This window comes from Nanorana parkeri, unplaced genomic scaffold (genome assembly GCF_000935625.1).
Source record: "Nanorana parkeri isolate BGI_ZX_2015 unplaced genomic scaffold, ASM93562v1 scaffold1121, whole genome shotgun sequence".
NCBI classification, from domain to species: Eukaryota; Metazoa; Chordata; class Amphibia; order Anura; family Dicroglossidae; genus Nanorana; species Nanorana parkeri.
The window spans coordinates 132865-159932 of record NW_017307389.1 but is presented as its reverse complement, the minus strand read 5'-3'; the positions used below and the strand labels follow the sequence as shown (position 1 = coordinate 159932).

Sequence of the window (27068 nt, the reverse complement as noted above, 5' to 3'; positions counted from 1 at the left end):
TCCTGGAGGAAGGGGAGATGGTAATGGGCACTCCTGGATGTAAGGGCGGGGACTCTGATGGGCACTCCTGGAGGAAGGGGAGATGGTAATGGGCACTCCTGGATGTAAGGGCGGGGACTCTGATGGGCACTCCTGGAGGAAGGGGAGATGGTAATGGGCACTCCTGGATGTAAGGGCGGGGACTCTGATGGGCACTCCTGGATGTAAGGGCAGGGACTCTGATGGGCACTCCTGGATGTAAGGGGGACTTTTTCTTTTACATTTTATTGGTTCATTTTAAAAAATGATTTGTTTGTTTTTTTTAGCTCACAGATTTTTGTAAAATATACAATGTGGCACTAGTACTGAAATGTATGGAGACCTTAGTATGAAAAGTAAACTGTATTTGGAGTTGATTTCCAGTGACCTAGTTGTACAGACTAAGCGTTTCCTTTTGCTCGTAATGATTACATACCCCATTGGTAATTGCATTGTGGTAGATTGTGCATCTTTTTAGATAACGTTTTATAATTTGATTTGAGTTTACCAACAAAGATTTTGGATTTGTCTCAGCGCTATAAGTTTAATCTTTTTATCTGCATTGTGCTGCATTTGGACCCCACACTAGCTGTTTATGTGGAAAGCTGTCTTCTAACACTAACATAAGAAGATGAGATAAGATGATGTTGGTTTACTGTTCTGGTTTCAGTTACATTTCGTGGTATCCCCTGGTCATGGTCATTGTGAGAACACAGTGTGGTGTTGCATTGCATTGGAATTACACATGCAGCTGTTTCCTACACTGTGCCAATCATGCCAGATAACAATTACCTTTATTGTTATGGGCAGCATAGAGTGCCTCCCATTGTCAGTAAATACCATTCTGCAAATTGGGTACTGGAGAGTGCTATTTCCAGACAGATATATGGCTTTGATCATAGATACTTTCTGGTTTATAGGTCAGTCTTTTAAAATGTAACATGTCCAAATGTATATATCAGTCACCCTGTATCTTTTAATTTCTTGGCATTTGAATTTCTGGGTCCATGTAGCCCCCAAAATACCTTGGAATAGATGCAGAGACCACATTCACATACATTTATTGTATGCCTTTGTCCACATTTCATTCTGCTTTCCTAATATCTCCCATTGTAGTCACACACAGAAGCACTGCGCTCAGAAACCAGTGTACTTTTTCTTTCACTACTCCCTTTACAGCTCCACCCCTCTTTCCTAATGCCCTGCCTACATCCCTGCCCATCTCTCTACTCTGCCAGCCACTCCTACATCCTGGTGCCCTGCTGCATGTGGCATGCGTAGCAAGGCATTGTGGGAGATTACCTGAATTGAGATGACCCAGAAGCACACAAAAAAAGCAGAAGCTACTATTCAGAGTCGGGGATATGCAGATTGTTTAAAAGTAAGGAAATGTAAGAAAAGAGCATAAAACCAAAGCCGTTCTATTTTCATAGTGCTTGCTTTGAAAACCTAATGTGATGCTGGTGCCTTTTAAATTTCCTTTAAACCTCAAAAGTTTAATATCAACTACAGCAGCTGACCTCAGTACTTGTCTTATGTGCTGATTCTTCTTCTTTGAAAACTTGCCTTTCTCCTTACTTGAGCCAGTCCAAAGATCAGTGCTTCAGGTTACCTCTTATAAAGTAGCTTCGTTGCCTTGCAGGGTGCTACAGAGCCAACCATTTAGGTGCACTCGAAAGAGACTTTGAGATGATGTTGTGATGCTGCCTCTGCCGACATAAGCAGACAGCCATGGAGAACAGGGCATGTGTGCACAGAGGCTTCTGTTGAATTATGGGACATAGTTCTGAGGAGGGTGATTAGAGTAGAAGTGGATAATTGAATATAGAATTCAAGAACCAGTCTGTCCAATCCAGGAGCCAACTCCATTAACAACTAGAGAAAATCTCAAAAGTTATGCACCAGCTGTCATTTTTTAGTGCTTGCTTACACCAGTTCCAGTGCGTTCCAGAGCGGTTGGCTGCTGGAACGCGCTGTATCACATCCTGGCCGGCTCCCTGTGTCCTGGGGTGGGAAGGGGCATGGTGGTGCATTCGAGTCAGCCATGGCCCCCGTCCGCAGTGCCCGTTCCGGTCCAGCGTGATCAAAAAAAATGCTGCAAGCCCCAGTTACAGTGGAACGCACTGTAACTGGTGTGAACAAGTCCTCCAGAGCGTTCGTCTTCTGAAACGCAAGCCGGCTGGCTCCCTGCATTCAGGGGAGGGAGTAGGCATGGTGGTGCATTGAAGTCAATAGCCCCGCAGCCATGCCCCCCCCCACCCAGAACACAGGCACATTAGTGCTTGCGTTCCAGTCCAGTGCGTTCTGCAAAAATACTGGACCGGTTCGCAACTGCCACTTTGGCTCGTCAGTCACCTGCATGAGACTGAGGGAAAATATATAAATAAAAGTCTGCAAAATATGTTAGTATTTAGATCAGAATTTTTTCAGTCATGACACCCTTTAAAAGTATGCAGGATGTTGAGGCACTCCAATCTAAATCGTAAAAAACGAAGTGTTTGTGTCCCCTAAAATTGATACCAGACCCTTAACCTAGATAGGAGTCTGGTATGGATTCTAAGGGGGGGGGGGGGACCCCATACAAAAATACAGTCGTCCCCACACCTGCTTTCCAATCAGAGTCCCCCCAGTACCCGCTTTCCCATAAGGGCTTGTTCACACCAAATGCAGACCAGATGAATTTCTGCACACGCAGTGCAGTGGGTTGTGCCGCGTTTTTGATGCATTCCGGGCCGTTTTTGTTTTAGTTTAGAATGGGCTTTCAGTGCGTTCCGGGGTGTTTGCATGCGTTTTTGATGCGTTTGAATGCGTTCCATAGCAGGTAAAATAGGGCCTGCTGCAGTTTTTTTACATGCTCTGGAACTGAACTCTACGGTGTGAACTAGAGCCCAAATGCCATTGGAATACATTGGACGCAGTTTTGATCCGGTCTGTAACTTTTCTGCTCCTGGAACGCGCTTGGTGTGAACAAGGCCTTAGAGTCGTCCCCCCTCCCCTGCTTCCACTGTCCCATCTAGGTTCCCGCTCCCAATTTTCCCATCAGAGCCCCCATCCCTCTTTTTCACATCAGAAGCTCCCAGACTCTTCTCAGAATGTCCTCCTATGCACCTAGCTAACCCATAACCCTTGTCAAAAGGCTTTATGATTCCCCCCACTAACCCAATGTGGTGGTCTTTCTTGTGAATACAGATAGACCCTATAGAGGTTTGGAATAGCTGAGTGTGGTCAGACAGTCCTAGGAGCAGTGTGGTTCGGTGCTTCCTGCTTTGACAGGGGACCTTTTTTATTCCAGGTACTGCCAGATATCTTCTATTATCTGCTGTTAGGGCACAACAAGACTTCTTTATTATTCTGATTCACAGATCATTGTACTGCATAACTTCAGTCAATGTAAACAGACTGTTGTTTAGTGGCAGTACAAGTTTTTCGTGTAGCGTTGGGCTGTGTAAATGGAGATTCAGGTGTCTTTGTCTTGTAAAGGAGGAGGGTGTTGGGAGGAGCAGGGACAGGGATTGGTATGGAAGGGACTCTGAGTAATTACAGTTCGCTTCCTGGTTGTCGGCAACACTTTCTGTCCACAGTTTGCTTCCTGCTTCCAAGCTGGCTTTAGAGTGACCGTATCAGTTCTAACTTTTGCAGACTTTATAGGTTTGATCTTCGGTCGGTCTGTTTTTTTTTCTGTTTTTGATGTCAGAGAATCAGGATTTGTGCTATGGATGTCTACATGTCTGAATTCTGAACTGTTGGCACTTGGAAGCTTACAGCATGACGCTCACAATTGTTTGAGGTAGGAGATTCAGTATTTGGAACCTAATGTTGCGATTTCTATATAAATCTATTTTGTGCTTATTTATAAAACTAATAGTATACTTGAATTGATGGAATGTGCCCTATCTATACAAGCAGGCCTGGCATTGTACATTTTAACCTCTGACCTTGTGGAGGTCTTGTGAATGGTTTTGTTCATTAGGCCCCTTATTAAAGAGGAACTTCACTCCTCACCATGTATTTTCTATTGTTAACTCCCCTCTTTTTAAAGCCTGTCTCTGTTTTTTTTTTTTTTTAAACTACCCTTGCATTGGGCTTACCCACACACTGCAAGGGTTCATTGCTTGTTTGTGCCTAGGGTATGGTGAAGAGGACTTTTATTTACCTGATCCCCGCTCCTGCAGCATTCGGCACTCACTTCATCCCTCCTGCATTCCAGCTGTGAGCTGTCCCTTGGCATCCTCTTATATAATTCTATGGACCCTTCATTAGACTTGATGGCAACAGCGGGTCTCCAATCGCCAAAGCAGAGGAAGGAAGAGGCTGCAAAAGCCAGTCTTGGAGCCTGCAGGAGTGGCAAACATGTTTGCTAACGGTGCCTTCCAAAGGTCCCTATAGAAAAAATAATCATTTAACCCTTGGGGTATGGGGCAGCCCCACTGCTAAGGTATTTTTTTTAACTGGTGATAGGCTTTTAGCTGGCTTATTTTCAAAAATACACTCACATGCCAAGGTGAATCCAGCATTGGTCTGCTGTGATCTGCTGATTCATGCTGCACACCCGGTCTTGCACCACCGTTCTCATTTCTGAAGTCACTGGAAGCCAACTGTCTCTTCCTGGTTCAGGCGCCCCCTAATGATGCACCACGAGGTCCACCCTCCTCCGGCTACTGTATTAAAACTGATACCTACCCGTTTCATGCATATCCCAGGAGCCTTCAGAGGTGGAGGACATGCCATTTGCCATTGGGGACTGGTTTGGTAAGGTGACATTTTGGTGGGTTTGGTGAGATTGAGGCAATATCAATCTTGCTTTTCAGTACCTTGTTAAAGTTCAACTCCAGCCCAAACTTTTTTTTTTGTAAGACAATAGAGGTTTAATTTTTGCTGCCTGTGCCTCTGTTGCAGACTATTATCTTTTGAGTGGTCGCTGGCAACAGTGATTGAAGTAATCTGTGGAAAAGAGCATTTGGTCAAAGTTGTGTACCTGCCTGTCACTTTACAATGGAGGATGCGCCTGTGGCTTCTCTGTGCTGCTACTCTGCCTATATCCTGCCTATATGTAGTTTGCAGTATTACAGATGGTGACAGGGTCTCTTTTTATATAGGCCTGGAGATCCTATATGAAAATATCATTGATAAGTGAGCCAGAATACAACAAATTCTGTTTTGGTAAATGACGGCTACAAATCAAACGGCTACAATGTGTAATGTAGCTAATTGGGCACCCCGGGAAGGAAAGATAAATGATCACCTAATCAAATGTTGGATCGAGTAAATGAGTATTTAATCTGTAGCTTGCATTTGTAATGCATATTTTATATAATATATATGTGTGTGTGTTATTTTATATGTATATGGGTGTATTTTTACACGCACAAATTGAAGAGGGATACATAAACATGTGTTTTATGTCCATTTATATACAGTATTTCAGTTTTTAACTACTTTTGCCAATGTTTTATAAACATTTCATTCGATGTGAAGTAATTTTCAGTATCTCTTTCAGGCAAAAAATATGGAATGTAAAACTTATCATGTCGCCCCCGAGCCACCGCTTCCGCGACATTGAGAGGACAGCAGAGTACCTCCAGCCAGAGAAGTGCATCCCGCCACCCGTGGATGACTCCATGGATAAATTGTGGTTTATCAAGGATGGCTGCGGCATTGCATGTGCCGTGGTGACCTGGTTCCTGGTTTTGTATGCCGAGTTTGTTGTCATTTTTGTTATGCTGCTACCATCCAAGGACATAATTTATAGCATAATTAATGGGATCATCTTTAACATTTTGGCGTTCATGGCATTGGCATCGCATATGCGCGCTATGATTACCGATCCTGTAAGTATGAATATTCTAGAATTATTCTTTCACATTTATTGTGCACAGTATGATGTCACCTATGATTCAATTTTAATGTTTGTATCAGTCCTAAGCATCATCTATACCTGTCCTGTAAATGCACCTTTGCCAATGTCTTCTAAAGAAGCTATAATGCTAAACAAATGACTTCAGTACTTTCTGAATCGCCGACCTGGAACTAGAATTGGAACAGTAAAATAGGTATAATGAATGGGTCATTTCTCTGTCAATTCAATTGATCATTTCTGTGGATGTTGTATACCAAGCCTGGACAAATCTCACCCAGAACTAGGAGCTAGCTTTAAAAACCTAGGACCCAGAACTAAGCAACCTGCATGTGACTATATAGGTAGCTAAAGATGCAGTTAAAAGGAAAACAGTTCTTTTTTTTTTTTTTTTTTAAACAAATAAACAATAAAATGCAGAACAGTCTATTACTTTACAAGCTGCGCAACTTTACTCCATATATTATTATTATTACATAGTATTTCTATAGCACCAACAGTTTGCGCAGCGCTTTACAATATAAGGAAGACATTACAATCACTACAATTTAAGACAAGATGGTAAGGAGGCCCCTGCCCCTGAGGGCTTACAATCTAAAAGAGGAGGGGCAAGTGATAGATGAGGAGGTAGCTGTGTGGGAATGAATTGTTTGAGAACGTGATGGTTCAGTGGTTAGGTTGAGGTGGGATAGGCTTCCCGAAAGAGATGAGTCTTTAGGGAACGCCTAAAGGCAGTCAAGGTGGGAGATAGACGGACAGGTTGGGGTAAAGAGTTCCAGAGGATGGGAGAGACTCTAGATAAGTCCTGGAGGCGAGTATGGGAGGAGTTGACTAGGGAGCTGGAAAGCAGGAGGTATTGGGAAGAGCGGAGTGGACGGTTAGGGTGATATTTTGAGATATATGCGGGGGCAGAGTTGTGGATGGCTTTATAAGTGACTGTTAATATTTTGAATGTTATCCTCTGGGCGAGTGGAAGCCAGTGTAGGGATTGGCAGAGGGGGGATGCAGACACTGAGCGGTTGGTTAGGTGAATGAGTCAATAAATAGAATGTGCCAATTGTCCCCATGCCTTCCTGCATAGTGGTATAGGCCCATGTTTCACACAACACAAACAAGTTATGGTCCTGGATTTGACAAATGTCGGCTTGAGAAGAGGGAGGGAGCATGGGGTTTCCCTCAACATGCTAATATAGCTGTTGACGGTGGGCAGGGGTGCGCAAGGGGCATTGCTAGGATTATGAAAGACCTGGGACACCCCTGGGCACTGCTGGAGGAACAGTGATGGGGAGCACGGAGCACATTGTGGTGAACAGTCAGTGTAGCCAGATTGCGCTGACGGTGGAAGGGTTTTAAAGAAGCATAGTTAGTGGCACTAAACTCGCAAGTTAAATCTAAAACATGCATTCAAATACCCTAATAACAGAAATGTATCTTATTTGTGTATCAATCCCAGCTGTAGATCCTCAAATCATCTGTATGAATGCTGACACCAGCACCAATTTTTTGTTTTTGCCCCCATGGTCCCTGTGTGTGTTGTAAAGTAGCCACCACTCCAAGCTCACTCCTGTGATTGACTTCAAATTCATGTTTAGTTTACTAATTTGTATTGAGATTGTAGTCCATCATGGGACGAGTGGTGGAGTGTAGTGGTGGCTACTTTACAACACACACAGGAACCATGGAGAACAAAAGTAGCTATCCTCCTGAAGGAAGGATAGGACCAGCAGGAATTCAGAGATGATTTGGGGATCTACAGCCGAGTGATACACAAATAAGATACATTTTTGTTGATAATCAGGGTACTTGTATGTATTTTTAAGATTTAACTCCTGAGTTTAGTGTCACTTTGAATAGAACCTGAGCCTTCTTAATGTATACATAGTGCACATATGCACAGTCCTGGTACCCTAGGCTCCGGCTACTAATGTGTTTTACAGGATCCCTGTGACCAAACCAGGTGAAATATAGGTATACTTACACTGGGCAAAGCTAGACCAATGTAAGCATATGCATAAATATTTATACCTGGAGTTCAACTTTAAGTGCAAAAGTGTTAAATGACACTTTGTCTAGCATTCTGATATGAAAGAGGAACTACTGAGGTAAAAGGAGGCTACTCATGCAAAAGGTGACTCTGATTTGAAGGGGGGGAATCCTAATTTGAAGGGGGCACTTCGACGTGGCCCTTAAAATCTATGCCTTGAGATTTTGCATACTTTTAAAGGGTGCCGTGACTAAAAATGGTTTGAGAAACACTGATGTGTGCAGTCAATACCGTTGTCTGAAACATAAGTTATGTGAATTCATGAGCTGTATGCTGCAAAGACATATTTACTGTCAGAGCATATTTGCCACTCCAAGCTTCACTTATCAGGATGTATGTTTACTCAAGAAGGTGTGTAGGTAATTCCATGTCATGGAAAAACGTTGCTAATACAGAACCCTGTTGTAACATTTTGTATCATCTTTATGAACACTGGCAAAGTAGCTTTTTCCTGACTTGAGTACCTGGGGCAGTGAATCTAAATCTATTCCTTCCCTTCAGACTGATCGAAGCGCTGAAAAACGCTCAAGAAGGGAAATCCTATTAATCCCTATGAGCATGGTTCCCACCGGGGCGTATTCGCGCTGAAAAACGCCCTACGCGCGAAAAAGTACTTGACTGTCTTTTTCGTGCGTATGGGCAGATTTCAGCGCATATCCATTGGTATTCCCGAGTGTGGCTCGGGTTTAATTTCCTGTACCAAGCGGTACCCCCGAGCCACACTCGGGAATACAGCGTAGGTCTTACCTTGTCCGCGATCCCCGCTGTGTCCTCCGGGCCGCTGCCGGCATCCGTCTTCCGGGTTCCGCCCCTTGCGAGCGTCCGCGTCGCAGGGGGGTGGAACTGGCGGGAAGTTTGAAAGTAAAAACAAAAACAGAGGAAAAAAATTAAATCATACCGACAGGGAGGTTAAAAAACGCGCGTCGAACGGGCGTTTTAATTGGACAGAAAAACGTGCTTCAAACACAAGTGCTAAAATGCGCTTTATTAGGAACGCTCAGGTGTGAACCCAGCCTTAAAGGAGAACTATGGGGTCAGTGCTTTTCCCCATAGTTCTCCTAAGGGTAACGGGAGGACACAAACTAGCGTTCTCCCCTGACCCAAAGCTCAGTATTCCGCGAGCTACAGCTTGCGGTATACTGAGACGCCGGAACGGATCCCGACAATGCTGTCTAAATCCACCCAGCTGCGTGAGTGACAGCTGGCTCTGCCTATCTAGAGGCAGAGCCAGCTGTACCCGCCCCCTCCCCCGTCAGGGACAGTCACCGCTCTCTGCATGGATAGATCGAGAAGTGAGCGAGCGACGGTATGTGTTCGCTCACTTCCCGATCTACTGAGCCGACATGTGACAGATTCATTGTCACACGTCGGCTCATGATTATGAGTGAAAATCACTTGCCTCATAATTCTCCTTTTAACCCCTTCATGACTGAGCTTGTTTTCAATTTCTGTTCGTAAATGACTGACACACTTTTGACATTTTTGCTGTGTGATTCTTCCACGTCAGTAATGTACTTTCTTACTAAGTGCACCCACACATATTATATATTGTTTTTTAGAGGACAGATAGGGCTATATAATTATATCACATATGTGTGTCTAACGCCTCACTTAGGACAAATAAAATATAAAAAAAGGGGGGAAAAACTTTAAAAAAAAACCCTTTTCCCAGTTTTTATTTTTTTAGTATTTTTTTTACAAAACCAGCACAGCTAAAAAAAAATGCAATAAATACATTCATTTATTTGTCCCTTATTTTATTTTCTTTTACACTTTTCACTTTTTTTAAAACTTAAACATTTTATTTTATTTATTTAATTATATCAAGCAGTCATTGTGAATTAATCTCACTATTACTGCTTGATAAATTAATACATTTTTGGTTATTATCAGGCTGCTTCAAACTTCAGAACAGCCGATAATAAGTTAGTGGCACTGATCCTGCAGCAGTTCAGGATTCAGCTGTCACTAGTTTTCTGATTGTTCCAACAACCATCAGAAAACTGAAACATTCTTCTTTCAGGAATAGATACATAATGTATCCCTGAAAGTGAAAGGAAAAAAAAAGCCAGTATAGCTTGAGAGAGATATCTCTCGATCTATAGAGCTGTCAGGATGCCGGCAAAGCCGGCAAACATGCCGGCTCTGCTTTGACTCTCAGACACCCGATCTTCAGGTATTGGGTGTCTGAAAAAGGTTAACCCTTTCATTAATGGATGCCTCTAAACTGAGGCATCCATTAATGAATGATAACCGCTGATTCTCAGCGGTTACCAGCCTTCTAGTGCAGCAAATAACTCGTCACGTACAGTGTACGTGACAAGTCATTTGGTCCTTTTGTGGCGGGACGTACAGTGTACGTCTCCCGTCACGAAGGGGTTAAAGTGGACCTTTACAATCAAAACTCAAATCCCACCAATGCATTCCCTTATCTATACTGATTAATAATAACATAGACATGTCAGGTGTAAAATGCTGTTACATAGAAATACTTACACTTGCAGAGCATTCACTTCCTGCTTTCCAGGTGCAAAGTAGTTCAGTGTGCCAACGCAATGTATCCTGAGATCTCGTTCAAGAAAAAGGAAAAAAAAAAGAAAATGGCTGTGAGATTTCGCAGCCATTTTTAATTTTTTTTTGCCTTTTCCTTGACACGTGATTATTTGTAGCTAAACAATGAAGCTGCGCGGGATTCACCTGGATGACAAAAGAAGAGGATACGGAAGGAACAGCTTTTCCCACAGCCAACAATGGCGCCTGCTGCATTGCGGCGCCAGATTTTAAGATAAAACAAGGTATTTAAAAATGAAGAAACACTTTTTTAATAAGTCTCATGTGTTTATGGTTTATTAATGGTTATGAGAATGTTTGTTTGTTTTTTACAAATGAATTACTGCAGTGTAAAGGTCCGCTTTAAGCTGGTTTGTAGCAGATACATTGGGATTGCAATGTCCATCCGGCATTATTCATGCGTTTTTTTTCTTTGTACTAGTGCAAAACTAATATTTCAGGTTTTGTTAGACACTATCAAGGGTTGCACCACATAATGTTTCTGTACAGCAGAATATTATTACCTGTCCCAGGGGCGGACTGACCATTCGGTCCGTCGGGCATTGCCCGAGGGCCCGCGGCCTTCAGGGGGCCCGTCACGGGCGGCGCATAAGGTGGGGTCGCTGCCGGCAGATCCAGCCACCACATACAGTATCTCCTCTCTCAGCCGATCTGCAGCTGCAGGCGGCTGTCTGATGGGTCCTCACGGCCGAGGTCAAGGGGGCCCCATAACCATGTATTACCCGGGGGCCCCATGTGTTGTCAGTCCACCCCTGACCTCTCCGGGAAGTACTCACTTTTGTTGCCAGTGGTTTAGACATTAAAGGAGAACTATGGGGTCAGGGCTTTCAAATTATCTATATTTGCTATTTTGTTAAAGGAGAACTATGGGGTTCTATCTTTTTTTTATGAATGCATTCCTTAGGCTAAATAAGTAAATAATGTAATTTACTGTAATTAGCCAAAATGCACAGTAAGGCTGTAAAACCTTATTTTAGGTGGTGGGCGGGGCTAAGCGCCGCAATGAGAAGACATCCCGACGTATCTGACGGGATCCTCCCCACTGATGATTGACAGTGATTCTTGAGAGCTGCTGCGCATCCACGAATATATGGACATTGGCAGCAGCTCTCTCCTTACCTGCACGTTCCCGTGTGCCAGCTCCTTCCCCCCTCTCTCTCTCTCTCCCTGCTGACACACACTGACATACTAAAACGATCGTGGATCGCTGATGACAGAGGGGAAGGAGCTCTCTCTCTCTCTCTCTTCAGCATTTACTACAAATCGGAAAGTCCATATATGGTAAATTATGTCACTGGAGATCCCTGCTGATCGGATCCGATATATGATGTCACTGGAGATCCCTGCTGATCGGATCCGATATATGATGTCACTGGAGATCCCTGCTGATCGGATCCGATCAACGGATCAGATCAGCAGGGATCTCCAGTGACATCATTTACCATATATGGACTTTCCGCGAGCTACAGCTGAGACGGGGTATACTGAGACGCCGCAGCCTGAATGGATCCCGACATTGATGTCCAGATCCACCCAGCTGCGGGATTGACAGCTGGCTTTGCCTATCAAGAGGCAGAGCCAGCTGTGCCCGCTCCCTCCCCCGTTCGTTCCTCTAGTCAGCGCTGGAGGATCGGACAAGGGAGGGGGGTAATCCCTGCACGGAGCAGTGAGCGACAGTCACGGCTCTCTGCACAGATAGATCGAGAAGTGAGCGAGCTCCGGTATGTGTTCGCTCACTTCCCGATCTACTGAGCCGACCTGTGACAGTTTCATTGTCACAGGTCGGCTCAGATTATGAGGTTGAGTGAAAACCACTCGCCTTATAATTCTCCTTTTTTAATGGCTGTGTGTTGAGTTATTTTGAGGGGACAGCAAATGTACACTGATATACAAGCTGTACACTCACTACTTTACATTGTAACAAAGTGTCACTTCTTCTGTGTCGTCACATGAAATGATATAATAAATTATTTACAATAGATCTATCTATATATAATGTGTGTGTATATATTTCCCTTTTCCTTGCCAGTCCCATTTATGTTATACCAGAAGTCAAGTGTTTGCCTAAGGAACACTGAGTGCTGTCATTTGACAAAGAAAATTGTGGTGATGACAGACGTGGCCTTAGGTTTCTTTTACTTTGTAACTAAGACAAGTTCCCAGCTGTAAATATTGGGCAAGTGCCTCAAGAAGGGCCCATAGAAACAGCATTGACCCTATTGTTCTGGTGGTGTCAGTCCATATACAGGTGGTGTATAGACCAGGCAAACATGAACTCCACAGCCCCCTCCTTAACATTACATAGTGGGAAACTAGGTAGGATTGTAACTGCTTCCCGTCTAACAGCCATTAAAAAGGAGAAGAAAAATGAGACTGTCACAGGTCGGCTCAGTAGATCGGGAGGTGAGCGTTTAATGGCTGTTAGACGGGAAGCAGTTAAAATCCTACCTAGTTTCCCACTATGTAATGTTAAGGAGGGGGCTGTGGAGTTCATGTTTGCCTGGTCTATACTGTTTTGGCGGATCTCATTATCCATTGTAAATTAGATTTCAACACCAATTGTTTAAAGATCTTGGATTCTGCAGTATATGCTAATAGGGAAAACGTACCTTGTTCCCCTGAAATGATTTAGAACAGCTTGCAGTCCTATGTATAATCCTTCTCCAAACTAACAAATGTAAGAAATATTAAATAACAAATATTGTTAGATGTGCTGTGTGAATGGGGGTTTCTCAAATTTGACTGCAAAAGTGAAAATACACTTTAAACCATCTTTAAAGAAGAACTCAGAGAAAAAAATGTTCTCAACCCTTGCAGTGGGGGAACCTCCGCACTGCAAGAGTCAAGTGCTTGTTTTGATCCCTACTGGCTGACAAGTAGGGTATACATCGGTAGATTTTCAAACGCACATTTGGAAGAAAAATCTTGTCAGAACGTTCGATAATATCATCAGAGACTTGACGTTCGAAATTTTGTTTGATTTTAGTTTCCATGTAACATTTGGTTTTGGAATAAATTGAGTTTTCTGAATGAAAACCACATTCACTGTTAGAATTTTGTTCGATCGAGAACATTTTTCCAACATGCTCTTTCGAATGTCATCACTGCATTCCAAATCCATTTCACCGCATCAACCATTAGAAAGTCGAAGAAACATTCCAAAATTGATTGATGTTTATTTTGAAATTCCATCCGTGTGTACCCTACTTTAACTGGTCCTTCGAGCCTTGCTCCCCCCTCTGCTACGGCGGTCTAAGGATCCTTGAGTCGTCACATCCAATACATTGTGTATAGGATGTGAGGACAACGAGGGATAGACCATCGCTGGAGGGGGCTCTCGAACAGCCAGCTGGCTCCGAGGATCAAGTGAGTATAATTTTTGTTATTTTTTCACCTAGACCAAAATGAGCACTTAACCCTTGCAGTACGGAGGTAGCCCCACAGCAAAGGGTTAAGAAAGGTTTTGCCCGAAGGTTTTTTTTTTTAACATAAATTAGTCTGCTCTGTAAATAATCACAGGGCTAAAAATACTGGATTTATTCAAACTGGACAACCACAATGAAAGAAAATTGAGGAATTCTTTCGTTTTTTTAAATTTAATAATTGGTTGCGGCTCAATTTTAGTTTTTTTTTGTTGTTTTTTCTTTAATCGTATTTTATTGAATTGCACCTATTTTTATCAAAGAGACATATGCTGCGTTACTCTGTTAGGACTTTTCCCCATAGTTCTCCTAAGGGTAACGGGAGGACACAAACTAGCGTCCTCCCGTCACCCTAAGCTCAGTATACTGAGATGCCGCAGCCGGGACGGATCTCGACCTTACTGTCTGTATCCACTCAGCTGTGTGATTGACAGCGGGCTCTGCCTATCTAGAGGCAGAGCCAGCTGTACCCGCCCCCTCCCCAGTCCGTTCCGCCAGTCAGCGCTGGAGGATCGGACAGGGGAGGGGGGGAATCCCTGCAGGGAGTCGTGAGTGACGGTCACGGCTCTCTGCGGTGATGGATCGGGAAGTAAGCGAGTGACGCTATGTGCTTGCTCACTTCCCGATCTATTAAGCTGTTCTGTGACAGTTTCATTGTCACAGGTCGGCTAGAACTATGAGGCTGAGTGATTTTCACTCGCCTCATAATTCTCCTTTTTTAAAGTATCTGCTGAATTTTAGAATGGTCTGACTGTCTTCACCAAGTTCTTGACTCATTTTTCTACCTCATATGTATGCTTATAAAGTATGTAATGAATGCATTTGTTTTTAGGGGTCCGTTCCCAAAGGAAATGCCACCAAGGAATTCATTGAGAGTTTGCAGCTGAAGCCAGGGCAGGTGGTTTACAAGTGTCCGAAATGTTGTAGCATCAAGCCGGACAGGGCTCACCACTGCAGGTACCGTCTTAACTTACTATCATTAATACTAAAGGGAGGAAATCATAATGCAATACATCCTAGATTATAAGGGATTAGGAGATCAAAGCTTTCACTCTAATTCTTAAGAAGATTTAAAGAAAACCACTATTAGAGTAGATGGTTTTGCTGGACAAAATCTATTTAGTGTTTGTATTTCTGACTGGGACACGCCTTAAAGGTGATCAGGAAATTGCATCTGTTAAACAATTAAAGTGACACTAAACTCAGGAGTTAAATCTTAAAAATGCTTTCAAGTACCCTAATTATTAACAAAAATATATCTTATTTGTGCAAGTTGCTAAATTCTTGTAATAGGCCCATTCACTCCTAGATTGCAATCACTAGCTTTTTAATTTTACATGAATGTGTGTCCCTTAGACATAGCAGGTAGTTAGAGGAAGAATTGTCTGGTGCTCTGCAACTCTCCATCATGCTACTGCCTAAAAAACTTTATTGGTGTCGCCTTTTCACCTTTTTGTGCACTGCATAATATGAGAGTTTTACTTTGGGCTACCAGTCATGCCTTGTCATGTGACGAAATAGCCAGATGTCTCCATAATACAGTACAGTATGTTTTTGCCTTGTGACAGTAACTGTCATTCACTTAACAACCCTTCCCAGCTGTGAACTTTGGTGGAGCGCAGTAAACATTGTAACGTGTAGTTCCAGGACCCGTGGCTACATCATATAGCTGAGATATAGTCAGCCATGTCAACTCTGTCCTGGATTACTGTCATTCAAATCCTAAGGTGGCTGCTATAGATAAGTAAATAATGACTGCGTGGGTTTCGTCTGGGTACTCCGGTTTCCTCCCACACTCCAAAGATATGTTGGAAGGTTATTTGGCTCCTGTCTAAATTGGACCTCTATGTATGCATGTGAGATAGGGAACTTGGTTTGTAAGCTCCTTGAGGGCAGGGACTGATGTGAATGTGCAACTATGTAGAGCGCTGTGTAAATTGTCGGCGCTATATAAATACCTGTAATAATAATAATAGAACAAGAGGCTTATTATATAAGCGTTTAGAAAAGGTTAAACTTCAACTTTAAAAGGTAACAGCCTATTTTTTCTAAATATAATTAGTTGGGATGCACCGATACTGAATTTTTGGGTAAATACTGGTACTCGGCCAAATGCTACAATACTTGCATCCAATACTGGAACTTCCAGTCAGACGGAGATCTCCCTCTGACGGGCAGTGCCGAGGGAGCATGGAGCCGGCTTTCTTTCCTATCATGAAGCCGGGAGGTCACTTGTTGCTAGGCAGCCTGGCTTCCTAACCAATCAGGAAGCCGGGCAGCACGTCATGACACGCGCCCCGGTTTCCTGATTGGTCTGGAAGCCACACTGCACAGCAACAAGTGGAGCCAGCTTCCTAGCCAAGGAGGCGGGTTATGACGTGTCCCCCGGCTTCCTGATTGGCTAGGAAGCCAGCTTCACTTGTTGCTAGGCTGCCTGGCTTCCAGACAAGAAGTCGGACCACACCTCATGACTCGCCGCCCAGCTTTTCCTGATTGATCAGGAAGCCAGGCAGCCTCAGCAAGTGTTCTTTCGCTAGAACACTGGCTCCACAGGCAATCAGGAAGCCGGGCAATGGGTCATGATCTGCCACCCGACTTCCTGATAAGGGGGCACACAAGACCGGTATCGGCGAGTACTGAAAAAAAAATATCAGTACTCGTACTCGATACCGAAGTACCGGAAATGGTACATCCCTGTTTTTACATAAAGATTAAATAGCTGGCAGATAGTCCTTGAAGTAGAACGTGCATAAAATGCAAGGTCCCACAATTTAGTAGCACCCCCGCTTTGTATGTAAAAACACACACATTACCGGTAAAAAAGACCTTGGCTTTGAGCTTCCTAGCCTAGATGCCGATGATGTCACATTGACTTCTCTGGAATCGTGGGATTTTGTGCTTTTCTTTTCTTTTGACAGCAGAACCTTTCATTTAATAGAAAACTCTCTTCAAAGAGCAAAGTCTTCTTTCTATTCAGTTCCCACTCAGTATATTTTTCTTATTAGATGTAGATTAGTTACTTATGGCCTTGATTGAGGGTGAGTCACCATGCATTTCAATAGCAGTAGTAAAGGATTTAGGGATTAGGGTTTAGCCAATATACATAAATGCCTGGAAAATTATTCACTGATGAGTATGTATCAGTCTAACCTGCCTTGTGTAGTTAAGTGATTTAAAATGTTCTGTTATCAATCCCAAGGATTTGAGGAAGTGTAACTTATGCTAGTAAGCTGCTATGCACGGGGCAACTGATCTCATGAAGGTTACAGAATGAAGTGTCTGCAGGAAGTAACATAACAATGATTTACAGGAACTTTTGGCAATCAAACAACGGATTTGATCATATTGCATAACTAAATGTTGTTGCTGTGGCTTATTCAGTTTAATTTTATTACTTGCCTCTCAGTCGGACCACATTTCTTGCAATTGGTAGTGTTAAAGGACACCAAATATGCAATATAAACATTACATGATGTAAAGGTGCAGAAGATCTTATTTACAACTATGTATGTAACCCTCACATGTGTCACTAGCTAACGTTAGTCAAATGTTGAAACACAGCCGATTTGTAAGCTGCCATGTTAGAGGCAGCAAAATGACAGTAGGTTTCTCCTGTGGAATTTTTGAACAATCCGCTGTGTGTTTCACAGCTATGCTTCTGGTTTCAGGTCCACAGAGCAGCCATCATCCTAGCCTTGTTCCTTAAAGCAGAACTCTGGGGAAAATTATTATTAACCTTGCAGTGGGTCTACCCATACAATGCACGGGTTAAGTGGTTGGTTTGGTCTAGGGAGGAAAATGTCAAAGATGTACTCACCCGATTCTTGGAGCCAGCCGGATGTGACGGCGCTCCCTCTATCCTGTGTTCTATGCTGCAGCAATGGTATGTCCCTTGCATTCTCATGTCCTATACACAGTGTATTGGATGTTATTATTTATGGAGCCTTAGACTCCTGCAGCAGAGGGGGAGAGAGGCTACAGGGACCGGGTCTAAGAGCAAGTCGGCTCGGAGGATGAGGTGAGTGGAACTTTTTTTCTTTTTCATTTTCCTCCTTAAACCAAAACTAGCAGTTAACCCTTGCAGAGCAAGGGTTAATAATTTTCCCAGCGGGTTTTTAAAAAATATATATAAATATATGTAAAAGCTCAGTTACAGAAAAACACAAAGTCAGGGGGACTGCAATCTTCATCCTGGAGACCGCTGCTTGTTATAGGTGCTTGTATTAGGTGTACCATCTTGTGGAGATCACAATGAAGGTAGAGCAATGTGCTCCATCCCCATTGTGATACCGGCATCATTCTGCACATGCACGCCGTGCTCTCCTGTGAGCTCACTTGATGTCCGGCCAGTTCACCTTCTCTCCAGGCAGTTAAACTCCCCTCCCATTCTCTCTTCTGCTGCAGTTGAGTTTGCCTTTTGCCCATGACTACCTACCTGCCATTATATCCTCCACACTCTTCTCCTGCACAATATGGGGAATTGATCAAAACTGGAGCAGCGAAAATCTGGTTGCCTGGGCAACAGCTCCAATCAGCTTCTCTCTTCAGTTTGTTCAGTTAAGATTTGAAAATGAAAGAGAGAAGCTGATTTATTGTTATGCACCTGTGCTTGAGATTTTGTCTGCTCCAGTTTTGATAAATACTCCTCATAATGCTTTCCATCATAAATGCATTACTCCTTTTTTGGCAGAAGAAACATACAAAGTCTCTTCTACCAAAAACTGCACCTGCTAGCTATTTCTTGAAGTTTAGTTCTGCTTTTACTTTGTTCTGTTCCAAAACTTGAACTTAAAATGTAGCCCTGACCAGGCTATTGGCATTCAAATAGTTACATATTCTTTACAAGCAGTAAATGAGCTTTCAAACAAGTCCTGAAGGACCCTCGTAGCTGCAGGGACTCCTTTACTATTAGCGCAGTGCTTCATCTTCAAATTCGATCGAAGAATTAAAATCCTGGTCTAAGCCAGCTGCATAACCCCAGCCTCCTTCCTTCCCCAGCAGTGACTTGACAGCCTTCCAGTCTTTGAACCTCTGAAGCCTGTGACACACTGCATGCAAAGCTGTGAGTCACGGACGTTCGCATGCAGGGTGTGAGCTAAGCGCAGCCAGATGAAAGACCTGCATCTTCAGCCAATCAGCTCACGCGTAACAACCGAATGGACTTTAGTAATGTGACATCACTATGGTCAATAAAAAATTGACTATAATTTGCAACGGAGTGCAAGTGACTTTTTGCTTGTTACGTTTGATGAGCGGAGGCATCCGCAGTCACTTTCAGCACCCCCCAACCTTCCATGTGGGTTTGATGCTGTCAGGAGTGCGATGGGGTCCACTATATTCTGACAACCGAATGGACTTCGCATCCTGACACAAGGGTTTATATGCGCAAGCTGATTGGCTGAAGATTAAATTTTTTATCTCGGCATGCTCAGCTACGAAAATGAAATGACACACTGCGCGCAAAAGTCCTTGCACCACCGCTCCGCGCTGCTTTGTGTGCAGTGTGTCGCAGGCTTAATGAAAGCGCAGAGGAGGACCTCTGGGAGAGGAGGGCAGAGTGAGCTGAGCTGCTAATAAAGCTGACTTGAATTTTATTAGTGCTGTACATGGCGAGGAAGAATTCTCTTTGGTGTCTGCAGCTACAGAGGTTTTTGAGGGGTTGTTTTAAACTCCATTTACTGCTTGCAAACATTATACAAGCAGATCTCCAGGTAAAATGAGTTAATTTAAATTATACAGTATTCACCTGATCTTCTGAGTCGGCTGGCTGTGACAGCGCCCACTCCTGCCTGTCTTCCTCTCTACAGTGATGGTATGTCCCTCCAGCGTTCTCACATCCTGTACACTGTGTATAGAATGTGATGACTCATGGACTGCATCGGAGGGGAATTAAGGAGGAGCAAGCCGGCGTAAAGGATCAGGTGAGTATAACTTTTTTTTTTATTTCTGAACCTAGACAAAATGAGCACTCATCTCATTGCAAGGGGTAAGAAAAAGTTCTGCTTTGAGTAGTTGAATGTCCATAGCCTTGCCACAGTTACAGTTTATAATAAGTTAGGCTGTTAGGGGGGATTTTTTTTTTTTTTTACATCAGTTATGAAAATTTGGTTTACTGGCAGACATTTAACGATTGCAACGCTTACATCTATATACCTCCTGTGTACCTGTGTGTTGACTTGTAGCTATGGGTGTGTTGATTCAGCAATAAAAAGTAGTCATGACTTATGACACAAAATTATGTCTTAAAACATGTTTTTATTTTTTTTTACCAGTTTGCCCAGTGACAGATATAAAACAACTGTAGATAAAGGTGCAATACAAAAATAAAGACACTCTACCTTCTCAGACCCAATACTCCATGGGGACCACGGTGCTCAGCATAAATCTCTGCTAGACCCAATCAGCAAAATGAAGTGGAAAAGAGCTGGCACTCGTCGGAGTCCTCTTAATGGCGTTCCTTCATTGAAAAGGCATAAAAGCAGCTACTTTTATGCCTTTTCAAGAAATAAATGCCATTAAGAGGATTCCTACAAGTGCCGGCTCTTTTCCACTTCATTTTGTAGATAATGGTGAATGGCGAATATTACTACAAATGAAATAACTGTGTTCTTTAAAAAAAATGCGGTTTTGTTTTTTTTGTAATGTTATAAGAACAAATCATAACGGAAAACAGATTAAATATGTGTAATAAGACATTTTCCATGTTATTGTAGTAGAAGACCCGTGCTTTAGTATAAGGGCTTGTGTAGATGGGTTTGCGAAAAAAGAACTTTCTTCCATGAACATTTTGAGATCAGTTGCAGATGCTACTGAGATCATGTACAGTTTATTTGCCTACAGATAACATTGTGGCTGCATTTGACCCCCTTCTAAGGTGCATCAACCTGCTTTCAGCTTCTTTTGTGTTCATTTTGACTTTTTTCAGGAATCTTTTGCATCCCTAATGACATGTATGTGGAGACAATCAAGCTCTGAAGCAAATAAAAGTCCTTCGACACAGGCCCTAATAACATGGGAGGTCCACCAGTGTTAGGTAAACAAAGGAACACGGAGGGCGCAACCAGTGTTAGGGCATGTGTTGATGGGCAGATTGGGCAAAGATGCATTTTACTTGCTGCTGTTCAGCCTGCATTTTACCTCCTCTTAAGCTGCATCAACCATCGTCAAGCTGCTTTTGCAATCCTATTGACCTGTGTGTGGAATAAGTAGTTCTGATTCAAACCAAGCTCATTTTACTTGCTGTTGCTTTCCTTCTGGCCTGCATTTGACCTCCTCCTAACCTGCCTCAACCTGTGTCAGGCTACTTTTGCAATCCTATTGACCTGTATGTGGAAAGAAGTACTAATGCAAGCCCAGCTTATTAACACAGGCCTTAAGGCTGCGAGCGTTAGATTCTACTTGCAGATTGGCAGGCCTGGTTAGTAGGGATGCACCGATACCGGTATTGAGTACGTGTACAGATAATTATATCGGTACTCGGCAATACCAAGTACAGATACCGGACTTCCGCTAGCATTGAGCCGCTTTTCCCAGGCAATCAGGAAGCCAGGTGGAGTGTCATTACGACGAGTTATTGCCCGACATCGTGATTAGCCGGCTCCATGTTCCCTCGCGGCACTGCCAATCAGATGAAATCTCTCTGACTGGAAGTTCCGATATCAGGAAAGGTATCGGAGCATTTGGGCGAGTACTCATACTCGCCCAAATACTCTATCTGCACTGATACTAAAATCTGTATCAGTGCATCTCTACTGATTACACTTTCAAAGCTAATCTACTGCTAAGCTATACATATGTTGACACGAACAATTCATTTTTTCATATCCATCCATATATACATTTGCCAGGAGGGTAGATGTTGTATATTTTTGCAGGCGATAAAAAGGATGTAGTAATTCATGAACTCTTAACTCTATAGAGCCATTATTCTATGCTGGTACAATGCACTGTTTATTATCACTTCTGCTATTTTTAATTTCAAGCTTAGAGTTTCCAATGAGCTTTAGATGTCCGACTCTACTAAAGTTATTTACTTGTCAGTCTATCGTGTTATGGTATAGCTTTTGGAAAAAAAACTTATTATTATTATATTTTCTTTTTTTAGTGTATGCAAGCGATGCATTCGAAAAATGGATCACCATTGCCCTTGGGTCAACAACTGCGTGGGAGAAACCAACCAGAAATTTTTTGTCTTGTTTACTGTGAGTATTGGACATCAGAGTGTCAGTGTTGCATGTAGCTCATATGAAATCGTGTGTATACATGTCTATGTGTAACATATATACATGTATGTTCATGTAAACATGACTATGAAAAGTGCTCGTACCAACTTCCAGAAAATAATACGCATCTAAGAAACGGCCATGTGTATGATTCCTATAAGGGCCGGTGCAGACCTGGGCGATCTGGGACGCGCGTCCCGGGACCGCATGGTCATGCACAATTACACAGCGATTGCCGCGGCCCCATTTATTTCAATGGAGTACATCTGCGCGGCAATCGCAGAAAAAAGGTACGTGTTTTTAGCCACGATCGTGTTCGTTTGCATGGACGGGATCCGACTGGGGTGGCATTAGAAAATAATGGCACCGCCAGCGAGATTGTCGGTGGTGGCCGACTTCGTGACCAGGGGGCAATATGCGCGGTATCGTGCATGATTGCCGCGCGGTCACAGATCACCCAGGTGTGAACCTGGCCTCAATTATCCAGCTATTTGGTACAGTATTTCAGCTCGCTGTGTTCTGCCGATATTGGCCGTAGAAGTAGTAGAGCCGGTATAAGCAGCATTCAGGACTGCAGAAATATTTGTGTTGACTGTCCATAACATTCCATCAGCCTTTGAAAAAATAAGAAGCGGAAGCTATATAAAACCATCTTCTTTTTCTGCCCTTCACTTTTACGGTTTACCTTTTAAAACTTTTTTTGATGTATACATTTTCATCTCTAGTTTATTGTGCATTATGGTGGCTTAGTTCTTTTTGTTGTTCAACTGACTGGTATGGGTGGCTTAGCAATAAACAACACAAACAGGTATATTTATAAAGCAGTGAATTGATATTTACCAAACATTCACGGCAGGCTTATCTTCCTGGTGCATGTTTTAAATGACAGTGATTGATTCACCTGCAATAAGGCCTCGTTCACACCAAGCGCGGAGCAAGTGTAGAGCAGTTGCAGACCGGATCAAAACTGCGTCCAATGTATTCCAATGGTATTTTTCGCTCCAGTTCACATCGGAGCGTGCAGTTCCAGAGCAGGTGAAAAAACTGCAGCAATCCCTATTTTACCTGCTCTGGAACGCATGCAAACGCATCAAACGCATGCAAATGCCTGGAAGGCACTGAAAGCCCATGTTAAAATAAATAAATATTTTTTTTACCAACAAAACGCCTGAAACGCGCCAAAACCCACTGCACTGCATGTGCAGAAACCTGAGCGGATCTGCTCTGCATTTGGTGTGAACAAGGCCTAAATGTCTGGTAAATATCACATGTACTGCTTTATAAATATACCACTGTAAACAACAGCAAATAATAGTAAGTGGGGCACATCTGTATGCTGTCCGGTAAAGCTTGTATGATTTTCCTGCTCGGTGACATTTGTTAGATGTTAAAGATTGTATGGCTTTTTTTCCCCCCAGGCATAGGTAATTAGCCCTCGTTCACACCTGAACGTTTTGTAGCGCGTTCTACGCTCGACGAACGCTCTACAAAACGCCCAAAAATATAAATCCCATTGTATTCAATGGTCTCGTTCCCACCTTGGCGTATTTCCGCCCGTCCCTAACGCGCTACAAAACGGCCCACGCCTGAAAAGGTACATGTACTACTTTGGGCCGTTTTGTTGCGCGTTTCCATTGAGATACAGCCAAGTAGCCTAAAAAAACGCGCGACAGACGCGCATATGCAGTACGCCTAGGTGTGAACGAGACCTTACAGTCTATAAAGGGTGATCTTCTGCCCTTCTGCTAGCACATACTGTAGACTGTTGTTTGACTAAAGATACATTTCAGCAAATCCTTCTGCTATTACCAGACATATTCATTCAAGTACATAACTTTTCACCGTGTTCTTAGGGATTCATTAATAACTTGTTATTAAGACATTGTCAAACCTCACTGGGAGTCCCGGAGGAAACAATTGGCTGCATAAAGGGCCCATGTTAATTAGATGCAAATAATTCTCTCTTCAGTTTTTACTGTGTGTGTGTGGTTCTGCCTGTCAGCTGACACCGTGTTTGTTTTATTCAGATGTATATATCGCTGATCTCCATGCACGCCCTAATTATGGTAGGGTTTCATTTCCTGTATTGCTTTGAAGAAGACTGGACAAGTGAGTAAGATGTATACAACTATGCAGAAATGACCCATATCCGAGAGATTTTTATGTTACTTGCCAATAGTTTACCTGTCAATGATTTATTGGTCTTTCTATATAGTCCCCATCATGCTAAGGTGAATTTAAATAGCTCCTTTTTAATCTATAAACTTGTGTGCGTTGTTATTGCTTTGAGAGGCGTGCTGGTAACATCTATCATCTTGGAACCTCCTCCAGATCCCCCGGCTATTTTTTGTTTGCTGGATAAAGTGACACTAAACTCAGGAATTAAATCTTAAAAATGTATTCAAGTGCCTTAACTATTAACAACAATGTATCTTTATTTGTGTATCACTCAGCTGTAGATCCTCAAATCATCTCTGAATTGGTGCTGACACTGTCCTTCCTTCTGGAGGGTGGCTACTTTTGTTCCCCATGGTCCCTGTGTGCGTTGTAATGTAGCCACCGCTCCAAGCTCACTCTCGTAACTACAATGTCAATACAAATGAGTAAACTAAGGCTCCATTCACACACAGCGGTAGCGGTTTCCACGTGGAACGAAACCGCGTAAACGTTAACAGGTGTGGAATGCCATGAAATCACACTTGGACTATTTTGCTGGAAGCACAGTTTCGTACCCCCCGCGGACGCCGCAATAGTCTGAACAATGCACATTGTAATGCATTGTTTTTTCTGTTAAGCGCCTTTTCACGCATATTCGTATGTGCGAATACGCACGGAAAACCACTCCTGTGTGACTGGAGCCTTATTGTAGTCCATCACGGGAGTGAGCTTGGAGGGGTGGCTACTTCACACAACACAGGGATCATTGGGAACAAAAGTAGCCACCCTCCAGAAGGAAGGACGGTACCAGCACCAATTCAGAGATCATTGGAGGATCTACAGAAGAGTGGTGCACAAATAAGATACGTTTTTGTTAATAGTTAGGATTGATTGATTTCATACACTCACTGACCAGCCTAAGGGCTAGTTCACACCAAGCACGTTCCAGGAGCAGAGCAGTTACAGACCGGATCAAAACTGCGTCCAATGTATTCCAATGGTATTTTGGGCTCTAGTTCACACCGCAGCGTTCAGTTCCAGAGCATGTAAAACAACGGCAGCAAGTCCTATTTTACCTGCTCTGGAACGCATGCAAACGCATCAAAAACGCATGCAACCGCACTGGAACACACTGAAAGCCCATTTTAAACTAAAATAAAGAAATAACTTTTTTTTTTTTTTACAAAAATGGACCTGAACGCATCAGAAACGCGGCAAAACACACTGCACTGCGTGTGCAGAAACCCATACAGATCTGGTCTGCATTTGGAGTGAACAAGCCCTAATGGTCTACGACAGAACTTTTTTTATTTTAACCTATGGACAGTATTATTACAGTAGTACAGGGGTGCCCACAATTGTTTGTTTGGTGGTTATTTAAATTTTTTAGGACAAACTCTTGTTTTTATTAGTGATTTCATGTCTAGGAACATTGAATTTACTGATGAAAGCCCCATTAAAGAGAGCGAGAATATTAGGGATGGGCTTTTTCTAAATGTATTGTGATGTATTTTAAGATATTTATAGCAAGAAACTGGGTCTCGGGAATGTCTTCCTGGGACCAGCGTGTATATCTTCTAGTACCCCTGGGGACATTAAAGCTGAACTCCTGGCAGACAGCTAAATATAAAGCTGAAATAAGTTAGTCAGCCAGTCTTAAGTTTCAGGGATTTCTGCCATTCAGTTCTTCAGCTTTGAATAATACAATCTTATCTAGGACCCCCACCATCCTATCCCCGTCCCTTGTAATTGGATAGTTAGAGAGAGAATGGGAGATATTCAGTTTTCTTTGGCCAGGTGTATAAAAAATATATATTGTTTACCTTTTTACTTGGACAAAATCTTTTTCTGGGTGGAGTTCAACACATTAAAAACAGCTCACTTGACCAAACCTGGGCTATAAGAGTCTGATCTTTGAGACTCGCCATTCCCATTATGGCCAAATATCAAGAGTCTGCTCACTCAGTACCCTAATGAACTTGCACTTCATCCAATGATAAAGGAAAAGTTGCCCAATATCTGTGTAGCTGGGTAGATGATGTTTTGTTGCAACACATTTCCCATGCTACTGAATAACTTCCAAATGGGTAACATTCAGAAGGAAATATGAAGCCGTTGCTTTTTATTAGCAGGGAAGTTTAAAACTGTCTAGTTGTGATAACCACCAGCCTGTTTCTGGGCATTTTTAGAAACACAGGAGTTACAAAGGACTGGCATTATCTGTCTAACGGGTTTATATGTAGCAATATTGGAGCTGCGTAGTGTTTTTATCTATTTATTTAAGACACACACTGCGTTTGTCATTGCTCAGCTTTTATGTGGCCACGCAGGACAAACCTGAATTGTTTATGCAGTTAGGTTGTCAGCTTTCAGGTTCGATAAAGGCATAATGAGGCATTACAGTTGTTTTAAGCCAGCTCCTTAATTGTACAACATGAATGGTCCTGTTTTTAAATTTATGCAGATGTGTGAATATACAGGTTGCGTTTAAAGTAGTTGATGTAATTTATTACTGAAACAATTCCTATTAGTGTTACAGCCTAAGTGGAAGAAAAAAACGTGCTGTCAAGTTAGTGTCACGCACAAACACACACACTTGAACCTTAAATTTTTTTCCCCAAGCCCCACTGCCTCACCTGGACAAATTTGTAGGTACCCTTCTACAAAAAAGTTTGTATATCTTCTTTTTTTTTCTCCAGAAATTGACCAAAGTAATTGGCATCCATCATTGTTTATTCCATATTTAAAGAAGAACTATGAGGTGATTGATTTCCACTCAT

General features: G+C 42.8%; 1 protein-coding gene across 3 annotated transcripts in view; it reads left to right on the top strand.

Moving 5' to 3' along the window:
• ZDHHC3 (zinc finger DHHC-type containing 3) overlaps positions 1-27068 on the top strand; it is a 52202-nt gene that overhangs the window by 4951 nt on the left and 20183 nt on the right. For 2 of the 3 annotated variants that reach the window (XM_018567965.1, XM_018567967.1), the window contains exons 2-5: positions 5516-5846; positions 14742-14866; positions 22014-22110; positions 24159-24240. In XM_018567965.1, coding sequence (XP_018423467.1) covers positions 5544-5846; positions 14742-14866; positions 22014-22110; positions 24159-24240 — 607 coding nt within the window. In that variant the 5' untranslated portion in view covers positions 5516-5543. Of the gene's footprint in view, positions 1-3738; positions 3806-5515; positions 5847-14741; positions 14867-22013; positions 22111-24158; positions 24241-27068 lie in introns of those variants that run through there. The other variant, XM_018567966.1, reaches the window with a different exon arrangement.